We start from the raw sequence: 12945 nt of genomic DNA on the forward strand, positions 1-12945 counted from the left end.
ATGTGCGTATTTCCAGTGCGATTGCCGGAAGCGCAATTTAAATGCCGGTTACAGTTTGATAGCGGCATTTAACTAGTTAATAGCCATGGGTGGACATTTCCCCGGAAAGATGTGGGCTCATGGCAGGAGCCCACATCAAAGGGAGGGAATCCAACATCGGCGTACTATTACGCCCCATGTCCGGAAGGGGTTAAATGGACATTAATGTTATCAGTCATTATAATCCTCCCTCTAATGATAAACTGATGTGAACTCTTACTGAAAAGACAAGAAAAGCAAGAATCTAAAAATGGTGCCAGTGGTCAGTGTGACATAGCAGTACGTGACAGCATGTGGTACAGAAGCACAGCGGCGTCTGTCTGTATTTGGTGCAGCTCAGCCCCCTTCAGCGGACCCCTCACTGCTCCCAACGTCACATCCAGCAGCTTCCGTTACCTGTTTTAAACTGAGGGTTTGATACTTTTCGAAGGCCTCCTGAGGCAGCGAGCCCAACTCTCGTATCTTCTTCATACATTCCTCTTTCTTCTTCAGAAGCATTCCTTGCCGATTGGTCATTTTCTCAAGCTCTTTCGTGTCATGGTTGATGGCATCCATATGCTCCTTCTCCATGTTCTTCCATCGATCCATACTCTTCACAAGGTCTTTTATCTCAATTTCCGTTTTATCAATGGTAACATCAAGGCCTAAAAGAAGGCATCTCCATGAAAAGTATGTACACATCAAACACCACCTGAAAAAAAAGTCGCCACCTACCCCTGAAAGCCAATTTATTCACCCTGCACCGATTTTGAGTTACCTCCTGTATTATACCCCAGAGCTGCACTCACTATTCTGCTGGTGCAGTCACTGTGTACATACATTACTGATCCTGCGTTACATCCTGTATTACACCCCAGAGCTGCACTCACTATTCTGCTGGTGCAGTCACTGTGTACATACATTACATTACTGATCCTGAGTTACATCCTGTATTATACCCCAGAGCTGCACTCTGTGTACATACATTACATTACTGATCCTGAGTTACCTCCTGTATTATACCCCAGAGCTGCACTCACTATTCTGCTGGTGCAGTCACTGTGTACATTCATTACATTACTGATCCGGCGTTATATCCTGTATTATACTCCAGAGCTGCACTCACTATTCTGCTGGTGCAGTCACTGTGTACATTCATTACATTACTGATCCAGCGTTATATCCTGTATTATACTCCAGAGCTGCACTCACTATTCTGCTGGTGCAGTCACGGTATACATACATTACTGATCCTGAGTAACATCCTGTATTATACTCCAGAGCTGCACTCACTATTCTGCTGGTGCAGTCACGGTATACATACATTACTGATCCTGAGTAACATCCTGTATTATACTCCAGAGCTGCACTCACTATTCTGCTGGTGCAGTCACTGTGTACATTACACTACTGATCCTGAGTAACATCCTGTATTATACTCCAGAGCTGCACTCACTATTCTGCTGGTGCAGTCACTGTGTACATATATTACTGATCATGAGTTACCTCCTGTATTATACTCCAGAGCTGCACTCACTATTCTGCTGGTGCAGTCACTGTGTACATACATTACATTACTGATCCTGAGTTACCTCCTGTATTATACACGGATGCACGGGTGCTAGTCCCGTGCATGGGACTAGCGGTGGATACTGCGTCCGTTACCCACGAACCAATCAAGACTTTGTGCTAATTCTCGGCATATCCGGACAGTCCTTTATGGAGGGGAATCTCTATTCCCACATATACTCTATAAGTACTTTATTGTGGTACATTGATGAAGGTCAAAACAGACCGAAACGTCTACCGTATGTACTTTATTTCATTAAATCTTCACTGCACCTAGTGATTTATGTGTGCCAAGTTTATCTATTACCAAATCTACCAATGACCGATCTAGAAAGAGGGGTACCCCCGAGAATACAGAAATAACTGGGCCTGTGAATCGTGTACTCACCATCTGACCGCGCCAATGTATCCTTCACTCGTTTGTTAATGGCCTCCAGTTCAGACGTTGTTGCTGTGAGAACCGTTCCTCCTTCAGTTTCCCGAAGCTCATTCAATTCCTGCGACATAGGGACAACGTTCTTAACTCACCGTACAATCTTTGCAGACTGCGTCATGTAGACTGCGTCCAGCGGGAACTTACCTGCTCCACCTGATCCAACCGCTTGCGCAGATTCTCGTTCAGGTACGTCTCCACACGGGTGATTGTCCCTTCCAGCTTGATTCTCTCGTTCAGAAGTTGTCGGTTTTCCTTAGAAAATTATTGTAACAATTTAGGCGATCCGGAGAGCGACCAATCAATGCAATAACTCCAATATTCAACACATTTTCTGCAAAGATGACAATTAATGGCACACCCGTAGCCTGTACATACTTGCTGCAGCTGTCGAATCTCATCATTCAGAGCATCCACCCTCTTCTGGTCGTCCAGGCTGAGCTGAGATAATAAGTCTGTTCCTAACTCGGCTTTCAGTGACTCCCGAGTCGACTCCATTGCATGTAAACTGGCCTCCAGGCTCTGTAAACTGCGTTGCTGTGAGAAATAACGAAGAAGTGGAGAATAGTGAACACAACGCAGGTGATGGATCTGCAGACTTACTAGTGATCGATCCAGTATGCTACACGCTGGGCTCAGGGGTCCGTCTTACCTTTGGCATGAATGTCTTCTCTGACTGCAGACGTTTCTCCTTAAGCATCTTCATCTCCGACAAGATACTGTCCCTGGAAGCTTTAAATTTTCTCTGTTGGGTTTCGATCTGTTGCATCTGGTTCATCAGCTGGTCGATTTCATTATTAATCCCTACACGGTGCTAAGGAACGGTCTACACATCACGGAATATTTAGATTATCAGGACTAGATACAACAGGATAAAAACACAATAAAAGACCCCTTCAGTGTCAGCGTTAACTCTCCCTATGTGATTCACTAGGATTCTGGACCCCGTATAGTAATTGTGGTCTTGGCAGAAACCGAGCAAAATGCAAAGGACTCGTGCGACAACATCACTGCACCTTGTATCAAGTCCTGCATACTTTTCTGTTTTGGGGAGTGGTGGGAATAAAGCAGCCAATTCAATGTACAGCAGACACGATAAGCAATATTTCATTATTTTTTTCCAAGGAGACCTACAATAAAAAGTGATGTAAACAAGTTATAGTACTGCTCATAAATGGAACCAGGAAAATTCAGGCCAGCCTGCGTCTATCTGGCTGCTGTAAGTTATACTGAATGTTTGCAGTCGCTAGTTTTTATCCTTAAGGTGCAGATACCTTTTCTTTATCGCTTCATTGGGGGACACAGGACAACCATGGGTGTATGCTGCTGCTGCTAGGAGGCTGACACTATGCAAAAAAGGAAAAAGGCGTAGCTCCTCCCCGGCAGTATACACCCACCGACAGGCACCAAGCACCTCAGTTTGTGCTTAGTGTCTGTAGGAGGCGGACCTGGATCTTCAGATCCGCTGCTAATCTTGATTCCTTTACAGGTTTTGTTGTTTTTATTAACATTTTGGCTTTATTTTTCAGATCACAGCATTCAGGGTGCAATCTTCCACCCTGCCTCCCCAAGAGGGCGGCTGAGCGAGCAGTGTGGTGTCGCCCGCATCGCAACTCTCAGACCGTCGGCAGGACATTATCCCGTCACTCTCCCAGGTGCTCCAGGGTTTTTATGGTGGCGGTCCTTGCCAAACAGTCCCCCTCACCTCGGAGAGGGCTGAGAGGAAGACGGTGGTCACCAGCGGTGACCCTCCCCCTTGTCTTTGGGGTCGAGGCCGTCTTCTGGACGAAGGATTCTGTTCCAGCGACCCCTCTCTCATCGGGCCCCTGGTCGATCCTCTCTCCCTCTACCTGTGAAACAGGAACATGCAGGTACCAGCGCTTCAGCAGCCGCTCCCCCACAGCAGTATTTCCCTGTCTAAATGTACAGTGCTTTCACACAGTCACAGCCTTTTTTTACTTTCACAGCTGCAGCTGACCACGCCCCCTCCGATAGGCCACCCCCCCTCCTTTTTCGGCGCTCTTTTCCTCCTCCACTCAGAGGGGTTTTTACATCCCGGGCACACCCTTCCCTTTCAGTGCGGCCCAATCAGGAGCCTTGGCTTATTCCTCTCAGTACAGCACCGCCCCTTCTTCTCTGCTGGCACTTCCTGCTTCAGCAGCTCCGTGCACAGGACACATCGTGTGTTGGGGGACACAGGCAACTCTGCTCTGCGGTAGGATTGCAACGCTATATTGGCCCCTCCCTGGTATTATCCATACCACTGTAGGCCCTAGTCTTTTCTGTAGTATAGTGCTGCAGAATATCCTTATGTACAACTCTTCTGGAGCTTTCTTTACCAAACCTACCATAACTCACTACGCCTGTGCTCGTTGTAAGATAAAGTGGTCTGTAGGCCAATCGTCGCCTCTCTGCCAGTCCTGCAGTCCTCCTGCCATGTCTGCCCCGCAGGAAGCTTCCGAATCTCGGGATGGGGGCGCTCTCCCTCCCCCTGAGTGGGCCGTTGCTATCTCGCAGTCGGTCTCTGATTTGACTAAGGTATCTCAGTCCCTGGTCCAGGCGCTTGAACGTCTTCCAGCTTCCTTCAGCCAACAGCGCTCCAACCGTCTTCCATGGCGAGTCTGCCGCACCTGACCCTGAACCACAGGGAGACAAATCTGCCAGCCGCTCTAGAAAGAGGACTCTGTCCGGCTCTTCGTCTGGTTCTCCGGGTCCCTCCGCAGTGCTCAAACTGCTCTCCTCCCCCCCCAATTCACCTCTTCAGAGGAGGACATTGGGTCTGATGTGGATTCCCAGTCCGGTTCTGACTCCGATTCAGACCAGGCTTCTAGCATGCAGGCTGTCGTAGATAGTCTTATTTCGGCTATATCGCTAATCCTCAAACTGAAACAAGACAAGGTTTCCCCCCAGGATTCCTCTGTCTCCTTTAAACGGGTGAAGCGTCCCTCTCGCTCCTTTCCTATGTCAAGGTGAAAATATATATCTTTATACCTTTGTACTTTTATATATCTTATACTGTGAAACAATAAGTTTTTCCTAATTGCTTGCTAATGTAAATGTAATTGTATTTAAAGATGGCTGCCAGTGTTCATTATTTTAGTTCAGCGTCTAAAGGGTTAAGATTCATTTCTTCAGAAACGAAACTTAAGGAATGTGAAGAAAAGGAGGATCCACCAGAAGATGTCAGAACAAATCAGAAAGACTGAATGCTAGCTTAAACCCCGCCTAATGCACGCCTTCCCCTAACACTCAATATAGTATTGTGTATTTTAAAATAAAGCCAGTTGTTGTGACCGTTGCAGACATGAGTAGATGCACGGGCATTCAATTGAGATTGAATCAGCACCTTGTCTGAGTCATACTTACCCGGTACCAAATGCTCGGCTCATGCTTATAGTTTAATTTGGAATGACTGGTGAAGGAAGGATGTATATTGTCGTTTACGACCCCGACAATTTGGCGCAACCAACGGGGGGCGTGGCCAGCGATCCGAGACCCTCTGGACCCATGCCTGGATGTCTGTGGATGATACCCGTAGTGGCTGACCTCGAGGACTGATCACCATCCGCACACGGTAAGTGGCGATCATATACACTGTATGTGTCACACTTGCTAGTGTCTCAGCCGTTATTGGTTTGTCTGTAGTCTCCTTGGGTCCGGGAGGTGAATGATCGAGTGGTGAGATCAAACGTGATCCTGTGCCACGCTCTGAACCAGCAACTGAGAGACGTCGCATCCTGTGCGACCTCTGTACACCACACCTCCCTCACCGGTCATTGTACTCCATTCAACCATCCTACCCATGACTATTGTCTAGTAGTGAAGTGGAGTGAAAAATTGTGCAAGTTGTAGATTGTGGGGCGGCTTAGAGGAAGGGATAGGAGACGCAGCCTCTGTGATATTGTACCAGCTAGGTAATTAAGACGTCCCGGAGGGGGACCACCTGTATTTCTGTGGAGGGCTCTCACTAGGAGACCGCCTCCCGACGGTTTGGAATATCGTGGCAGGATAGCCTGTTAATCACTGTTGTTCTAGTTTAGGGACAGGAAATATTGAGCGCGAGGCTCTTTTCCTGGTACGTTGAACGCGAAGTTCCGTGGTATAGAACGCAGTGTTGGTATCGCTGCCAGTGGCCTACTGCAGGAGGACATAGTATTCTGTAAGAGTCATGCTGCGTATCTTAAAGCAGAAGAAGTCTGTGCCCCACAAGTTAGATGAGGATTCTGTGGAAGTCAGGGCAATAGTGGAGTCACGGGAGGGCAAGAAGGCAGTCAAGAATGTTGAGAGATTGTATAAGCATGTAGGATTGCCCTCGTCAGGGAGATTGCAGCGGGTTATGTGGCCCAATCTCATAGAAAATAAAAGGGGCATGTTGAACGATAAAGGATTGTTAGAACAAGCGCAAGCTCATCTGCGAGTTGCGCGAGGCTTAAAGAACAAAGGATGAAAATAGGTTGATGGAGAGGAAGGATCAGACAATACAGAGCCCATGTTTGGTTATAAAATGCCTTTGAACTGTGATTTTACAGATTGTAAAATGGCCGCCGTGCCACTGATGATGAAAATGTAGTCCCAGCCACCGCCCTGTAATGGCGGCGGAAAGAGCTTTCCAGAAGCGTAGCTGTGTCCTGTTTGTGTTGTGCAGAATCCAACCTGGGTGGAGACCTGCCTTGTGTGTGCGTACGGACCGTCCTTGGGGCTCCGCCCAGACCACGGAGGATTATTGGAAAGTTTTGTAGAAAAAGGGAATTAGACCTACCGGTAATTCGGTTTCCAGGTAGTCCCTCAGGACAGCACAATGGAGGATGTCCTTCCTTTGACCTATAGCGGGACAGGATCATAGAGAGGTTAAAAGGACCCTCCCACCTCCACCCTCCAGTGTTTTTTCAAAGTACCACAGAAGGATGGAAATAAATGGTCTAAACATGCCCTTACAAACACGTGTGTTATAATCCATTTAACGGCTTCATCTTAATTTTGAGCCATGGTGACTCAAAGGACAAACGATCTGCCGGTAGATTAATCCCGTACAAGCCTAAAAAGAGAAACATAAGGGAGGGAACTAAGGGTGCTGTCCTGAGGGACTACCTGGAAACCGAATTACCGGTAGGTCTAATTCCCTTTTTCCATTACGTCCCTCAGGACAGCACAATGGAGAATACCAAAGAAACTCTCCCAGGGTGGGTAAAGAAGCCCAGGAATCAAAGTCCCAGGCTAAAACCAGACTAGATGTATAAATGATATGAAAGATCAGAAAAACCATAGATATCTAAAGAGATCCGCAAAGAAAATCACCGTAGTGAGTGTCTGATATACATCTATAATGGCCAATTTCAGTATGAATGTGGTAAACGAAATAAGCATCAGAAACAGAGAGGGAAATTCACCCATTGTACTCCAATACCAATAATGAACCACAGCAAGTTATTTATTGTGATAGATACTTATAGACATCACCGCCCCAGAATAGGGTTAGAGAACCTTACTGCCCAGCAAAATATGGTGAAAGTCACAGCCACCACACAATGAGGACTGTACCGACCAATAATAAACTGGATGTGCTTATAACAGGACTGTTCCTTTATCGGACCTTCTGGGCTCAGGTTAAGTCTTGGTTACAGACCAACTTACCATACTACAAGGAGACCTGCAGGACAGAGGCCCTGGACTGGGAAAGATCAAACCAATAACAGTTAGTACATGGATAATGGCACAGCATTGGGATGGACGCATATTACTCATCCAGGAGATCACGTCTATTCCAAATCCTTAGATGTCTAATCCCAAGTAAGGGTTGGATATTATTGAAACTAAGGGATACACCATCCGGCAGGTAATATCTCCTGCCATTACCAATGCTGGGCTTCTATTAGAAGCGCTGAAAGAGAAACGTGGATCATCACTCCTGTTTTACTGATGTTAGACACAGGGAGTCTGGACCCTGAATTAATAAATGTGGTGGTGCTATTAAAAATCTTCCGACACTTGAAATTATTCGAAACTGCATTTATACGAGTCATTAGTCCAGACATTATAAGTATGTCGACTATTTGTCCATATATGCATATACGCACATACATATCCAAGAGGCAATCTTCTCAGGAATCTTTATACACCCAGACTGCCATTGTGGGAGTAACCATATTCCATGGCTACAGAAAAAGTAGGTCTCTTCCCCATTACGGAGGGAGATTATCTACTGTGAGGCAGTGAGACTATGGGGTCTTAACAGTAAGAGCCCTGGATCCAGTTTCATTAATCTTAGGAGCCGTGACTGCTGTAAGAGCCGCGAGTATGAGATCCTCTGCCACACGACACAGTGCTGCTGCTTCACCACAAGGTACAGAAGGCCGAGCTGATGTCCCTGGTAAACATAACGCAACAGACTTATGGGACAAGAATCTGTCTGATTGCCGAATGTAGAGTTTGGCATGGATTAATAATAATAACAACAATAATAAACTTTTATTTATATAGTGTCAACATATTCAGCAGCGCTTTACAGTTTGACAGTCTCAAACACAACAGTCATAAGTAACAACCATATAATAATTAAAGCAAAATAAAACGACCCTGCTCGTGAGAGTTCAATCTACAATGAGGCGGGGAAGATACAATGTACAAGTGTGTACTGTATTAACAATGTTGTATAACAATGATGGCACAGCCATCTTTAGGGGGTGGGGGATAGATGGAGATAGTGAATGGGCTAAACACACACACACACAAAATGACTGATTAGGGAACGTGATAGGCCGCTCTGAACAAATGTGCCCTGAGGGAGTGCCCAAAACTCTGCAAATTGTAGATGGTCCTAATATTTTAGGGCAAATCATTCCAAGGAGGAAGGAATCCTTCCTTTCAACTCGTGGGATTTTTCCCATTCCCAGGACAGTAGTATGTCCTTTTATAGGATTATAGGATGTACCAAAATGACATGTGTCATCTTTTAAAGCTATTTATGTAAAAGACTTGCCTTTAGCCCTCAAGGTAGAATCTACCTGACAGATCTGTTCCAAACAGAAGAAATGCAAATTCTACTAAGACAATTCAAGCATATCTGTTTGCTTGACTAAGCCCTGTTGTAAAGAATGAAGTAACAGAAGCTGGATCTGGGTCCAAAAACACAAGGACTCTATATCCAGAGTTGCGGCCCAAGACAAAACGTGAAGTGGTAGGCCGATGATACAATGTGCAGACACACAAGGCACAAGACAGAAGGTCTAACACAGTGGTTCACCGCCAGAGGCGAAAAAAGCACCAAGCCTGACACACTAATGATACCCCCTGAGGCACAGGGCACCAAAACCCTATGATGCAAAATGATGCATATAGGAACTATGAAGCAATATAATGCAATATGATGTCCAAAGGCACTATTAAGTAATCTGATTCAATACGATGCAATATGATGCAAAGTCACTATGAAGCGCTATAATGCATATAGCAACTACGAAGAAATATGATGCACAAAGGCAATCTGAAGCACTATGATGCATACACGAACAATGAAGCAATATGATGCATATAGGAATAATGAAGCAGTATGATGCATGAAGTAACTATGAAGTGCTATGGTGCATATAGGAACAATGAAGCACTATAATGCATATAGGAACTATGAAGCAATATGATGCATGAAGTAACTATAAAGCACAATGGTGCATATAGGAACAATGAAGCAATATGCTGTAATATAATGCACAAAGGTAATATGAAGCACTATGGTGCATATAGGAACAATGAAGCAATATGCTGTAATATAATACACAAAGTCACTATGAAGCGCTATGATGCATATAGGAAACATGAAGCAATATGCTGTAATCTAATGCACAAAGGCAATATGAAGCGCTATGATGCGTATAGGAACCATGAAGAAATATGCTGTAACCTAATGCACAAAGGCAATATGAAGAGCTATGATGCGTATAGGAACCATGAAGCAATATGCTGTAATATAATGCTCAAAGGTAATATGCAGTGCTATGATGCGTATAGGAACCATGAAGAAATATGCTGTAACCTAATGCTCAAAGGTAATATGAAGCGCTATGATGCGTATAGGAACCATGAAGCAATATGCTGTAATATAATGCACAAAGGCAATATGAAGCGCTATGATGCGTATAGGAACCATGAAGCAATATGCTGTAATATAATGCACAACGGCAATATGCAGTGCTATGATGCGTATAGGAACCATGAAGCAATATGCTGTAATATAATGCACAAAGGCAATATGAAGCGCTATGATGCGTATAGGAACCATGAAGCAATATGCTGTAATATAATGCACAGAGGCAATATGAAGCACTATGATGCGTATAGGAACCATGAAGCAATATGCTGTAACATAATGTACAGAGACAATATGAAGCGCTATGATGCGTATAGGAACCATGAAGCAATATGCTGTAATATAATGCACAAAGGCAATGTGAAGCGCTATGATGTGTATAGGAACCATGAAGCAATATGCTGTAATATAATGCACAGAGGCAATATGAAGCACTATAATGCGTATAGGAACCATGAAGCAATATGCTGTAATATAATGCACAAAGGCATTATGAAGCACTATGAGGTGTATAGGAACCATGAAGCAATATGCTGTAATCTAATGCACAGAGGCAATATGAAGCGCTATGATGTGTATAGGAACCATGAAGCAATATGATACACAAAGGCAATATGAGCACTATGATGCATATAGGAACAGAGATGCAATATATGATGCAGAAAGGCAATATGAAGCACTCTGATGCATAAAGGAACCATGAAGCAATATGATGCAATATGATACACGAAGTAACTATGAAGCGCTATGATGCATATAGGAACTATAAAGGAATATGATGCCGTATGATAACCCAGAGGCACTCAATATGTTGCATAGATGTACTATGATTCAGTATCATGCACAGAGACCCTCCATATGATGCATAAAAGCAGTATGATGCAGTATTATGCACGGAGGCACTTGATATGATGCACAGAAAGACTAGGCCATGCTTGAAGGTGCCAAACAAGAGACCAGGCCTACACTTTTAAGCAAAAGAGCAATCTATCAGAGGTCCAGATAAATCTCCACTCTGAACAGTACCTCTCATTTGTCAGACTGACTCCACCCGAAGGAGCTAATTAATGAGCTGCAGCTGGAGGGCAGACTTCATGAAGACAATGTGCTGAATAAACACCTTGTGTCCTCCTACGGACGGAGTAGTTAAGTTGCAAAGAAAAGTGAAACACTTGTTTATTGAACCAAAAAATGGAAAGCATGATTCCAAAAAAAAAAACCACTCTGAAGCCCAATCATAAGGCTCTGTGCAGACAAAACCTGCAACTAACTGAAGTCCAGTCATGAGATGTAGCCTGGACATATGGCCCTACCATAGCCTAGAGGTCCAAGGCCTAGCTGCAAATGGGTTCCAGGTACAGCTTTGACACAAAGGCATGAGACTAGAGTCAGCCCAGAGGCCCAGGCCATCAATGCAACATTTAAACCATGCACTCACCTGTGCTGGCTCCATACCTGCTAGAAGACGGGGAGCTGGTAACGCCAAAAGCCTACCGTGGAAGGAAGCGGCGTCCCCATTACTCTTCTCCTGTGCCCCCTTCCGTGTTCCATCGTGGAACGCACGCCAAACCTATATGCCGGTGCTCCTCTCTGGCATCACTGTAAGCGCCACGGCCTTCTCCACCACACGACTTTCGGACATAGAGGTGTTTTGCCGGTTGGCGTCCGAGCCGAGAGCCCCCCACCGGGAGGAAGCGGCTCTACCCAGGAGCCCGTCCGCTCGACTGGTCTCTGGGGCTGAGGGACTCCCCACCGGGGAGTTTCCACCCTGGGCTACTTGACAGGGGGAAGGATTGGACCAGCCGCACGATCCCCCTGAGCCCATTGCACAGGCTGACTGTTGGCTGAGGAACCTCTCAAAGAGGAGTCGGCCACGGTCCACTTGACAGGGGTGAGAGAATCCACAGGTTATCTTCGCTCTAGGAGCAACCTCTCATACAACCGTCCCCTGTAGGGACAGGAAAAACACTGGAGGGTGGAGGTGGGAGGGTCCTTTTAACCTCTCTATGATCCTGTCCCGCTATAGGTCAAAGGAAGGACATCCTCCATTGTGCTGTCCTGAGGGACGTAATGGAAATTAGGTCTGAAAACTGCTGTAATTTGTGACTTTGTAGAGGATACGGAGCTTTGTATCAGTGCTGTGTACTGTAGGGGAGGGGCGAGGCAGACCGCTGCGAGATTTCTTTGTCAGTTCTTCTTCTTTCTCCTTATCTACGCTATGTGCCGGAGAAGGAAGGGGGGCAAAGAGCTGGGCTCAATATTCTCCCTTGTACGCGGAGGAATTCTGTGCTGTTTCTAGTAGTCTTTTTTCTCTGTGTAGAGGAATGCTGTGATCTCTTATCTCTGTGTCCTTGGAATGGAGAGAGCACATACTGTAACGGTGTTCTCTGTATTTTCTCTGGTAGATCTGTGTCCGGTTTAAAGCGACAACATTGTTTTGAAGTATGAAGAAATATTATAATCTGGAATTTGAAAGTGAAATATAGTGCCTGGTTTTATAAGGAGATTTGTATCAGTGTAATTGAAAGATTGGTAAAAGAGTTGAGTAAAGCAAGCAATTAAAAATTTGGGATAGGGGGGGGGGGTCTCCCTGCTGGATAATATGGTCCCTCCCCAGGAAATTAAGCCTCTACTCCCGACTGTAAACCCTGTGCCCCTTACAGCAATATATATCCTGGATTGCCGAGAAGTTCTATGGGCGTCTTATGGTAGTGTTTAAAGATCTGGGATTCCCATTGTAATAAAAAGCCCATTCATACCTTTTTGTAGTAGACCCGATATTGAGATTTCCACTCCGGATGATATATTGAAAATAGTAAAGAGTTTTTTTTTCAAAAGAATTTAG

The 12945-nt window shown here is 45.3% G+C and overlaps 1 protein-coding gene across 1 annotated transcript in view; it reads right to left on the reverse strand.

Moving 5' to 3' along the window:
• The window catches only part of SMC3 (structural maintenance of chromosomes 3), a 60546-nt gene that overhangs the window by 4227 nt on the left and 43374 nt on the right, over positions 1 to 12945 (reverse strand). The window contains exons 20-24 of the mRNA XM_077258050.1: positions 2673 to 2824; positions 2399 to 2557; positions 2168 to 2275; positions 1976 to 2084; positions 436 to 683 (exon numbers count right to left, since the gene is read on the reverse strand). Coding sequence (XP_077114165.1) covers positions 436 to 683; positions 1976 to 2084; positions 2168 to 2275; positions 2399 to 2557; positions 2673 to 2824 — 776 coding nt within the window. The remainder of the gene's footprint in view (positions 1 to 435; positions 684 to 1975; positions 2085 to 2167; positions 2276 to 2398; positions 2558 to 2672; positions 2825 to 12945) is intronic.

The sequence above is a fragment of the Ranitomeya variabilis genome, chromosome 4 (genome assembly GCF_051348905.1).
Source record: "Ranitomeya variabilis isolate aRanVar5 chromosome 4, aRanVar5.hap1, whole genome shotgun sequence".
Taxonomy (NCBI): Eukaryota; Metazoa; Chordata; class Amphibia; order Anura; family Dendrobatidae; genus Ranitomeya; species Ranitomeya variabilis.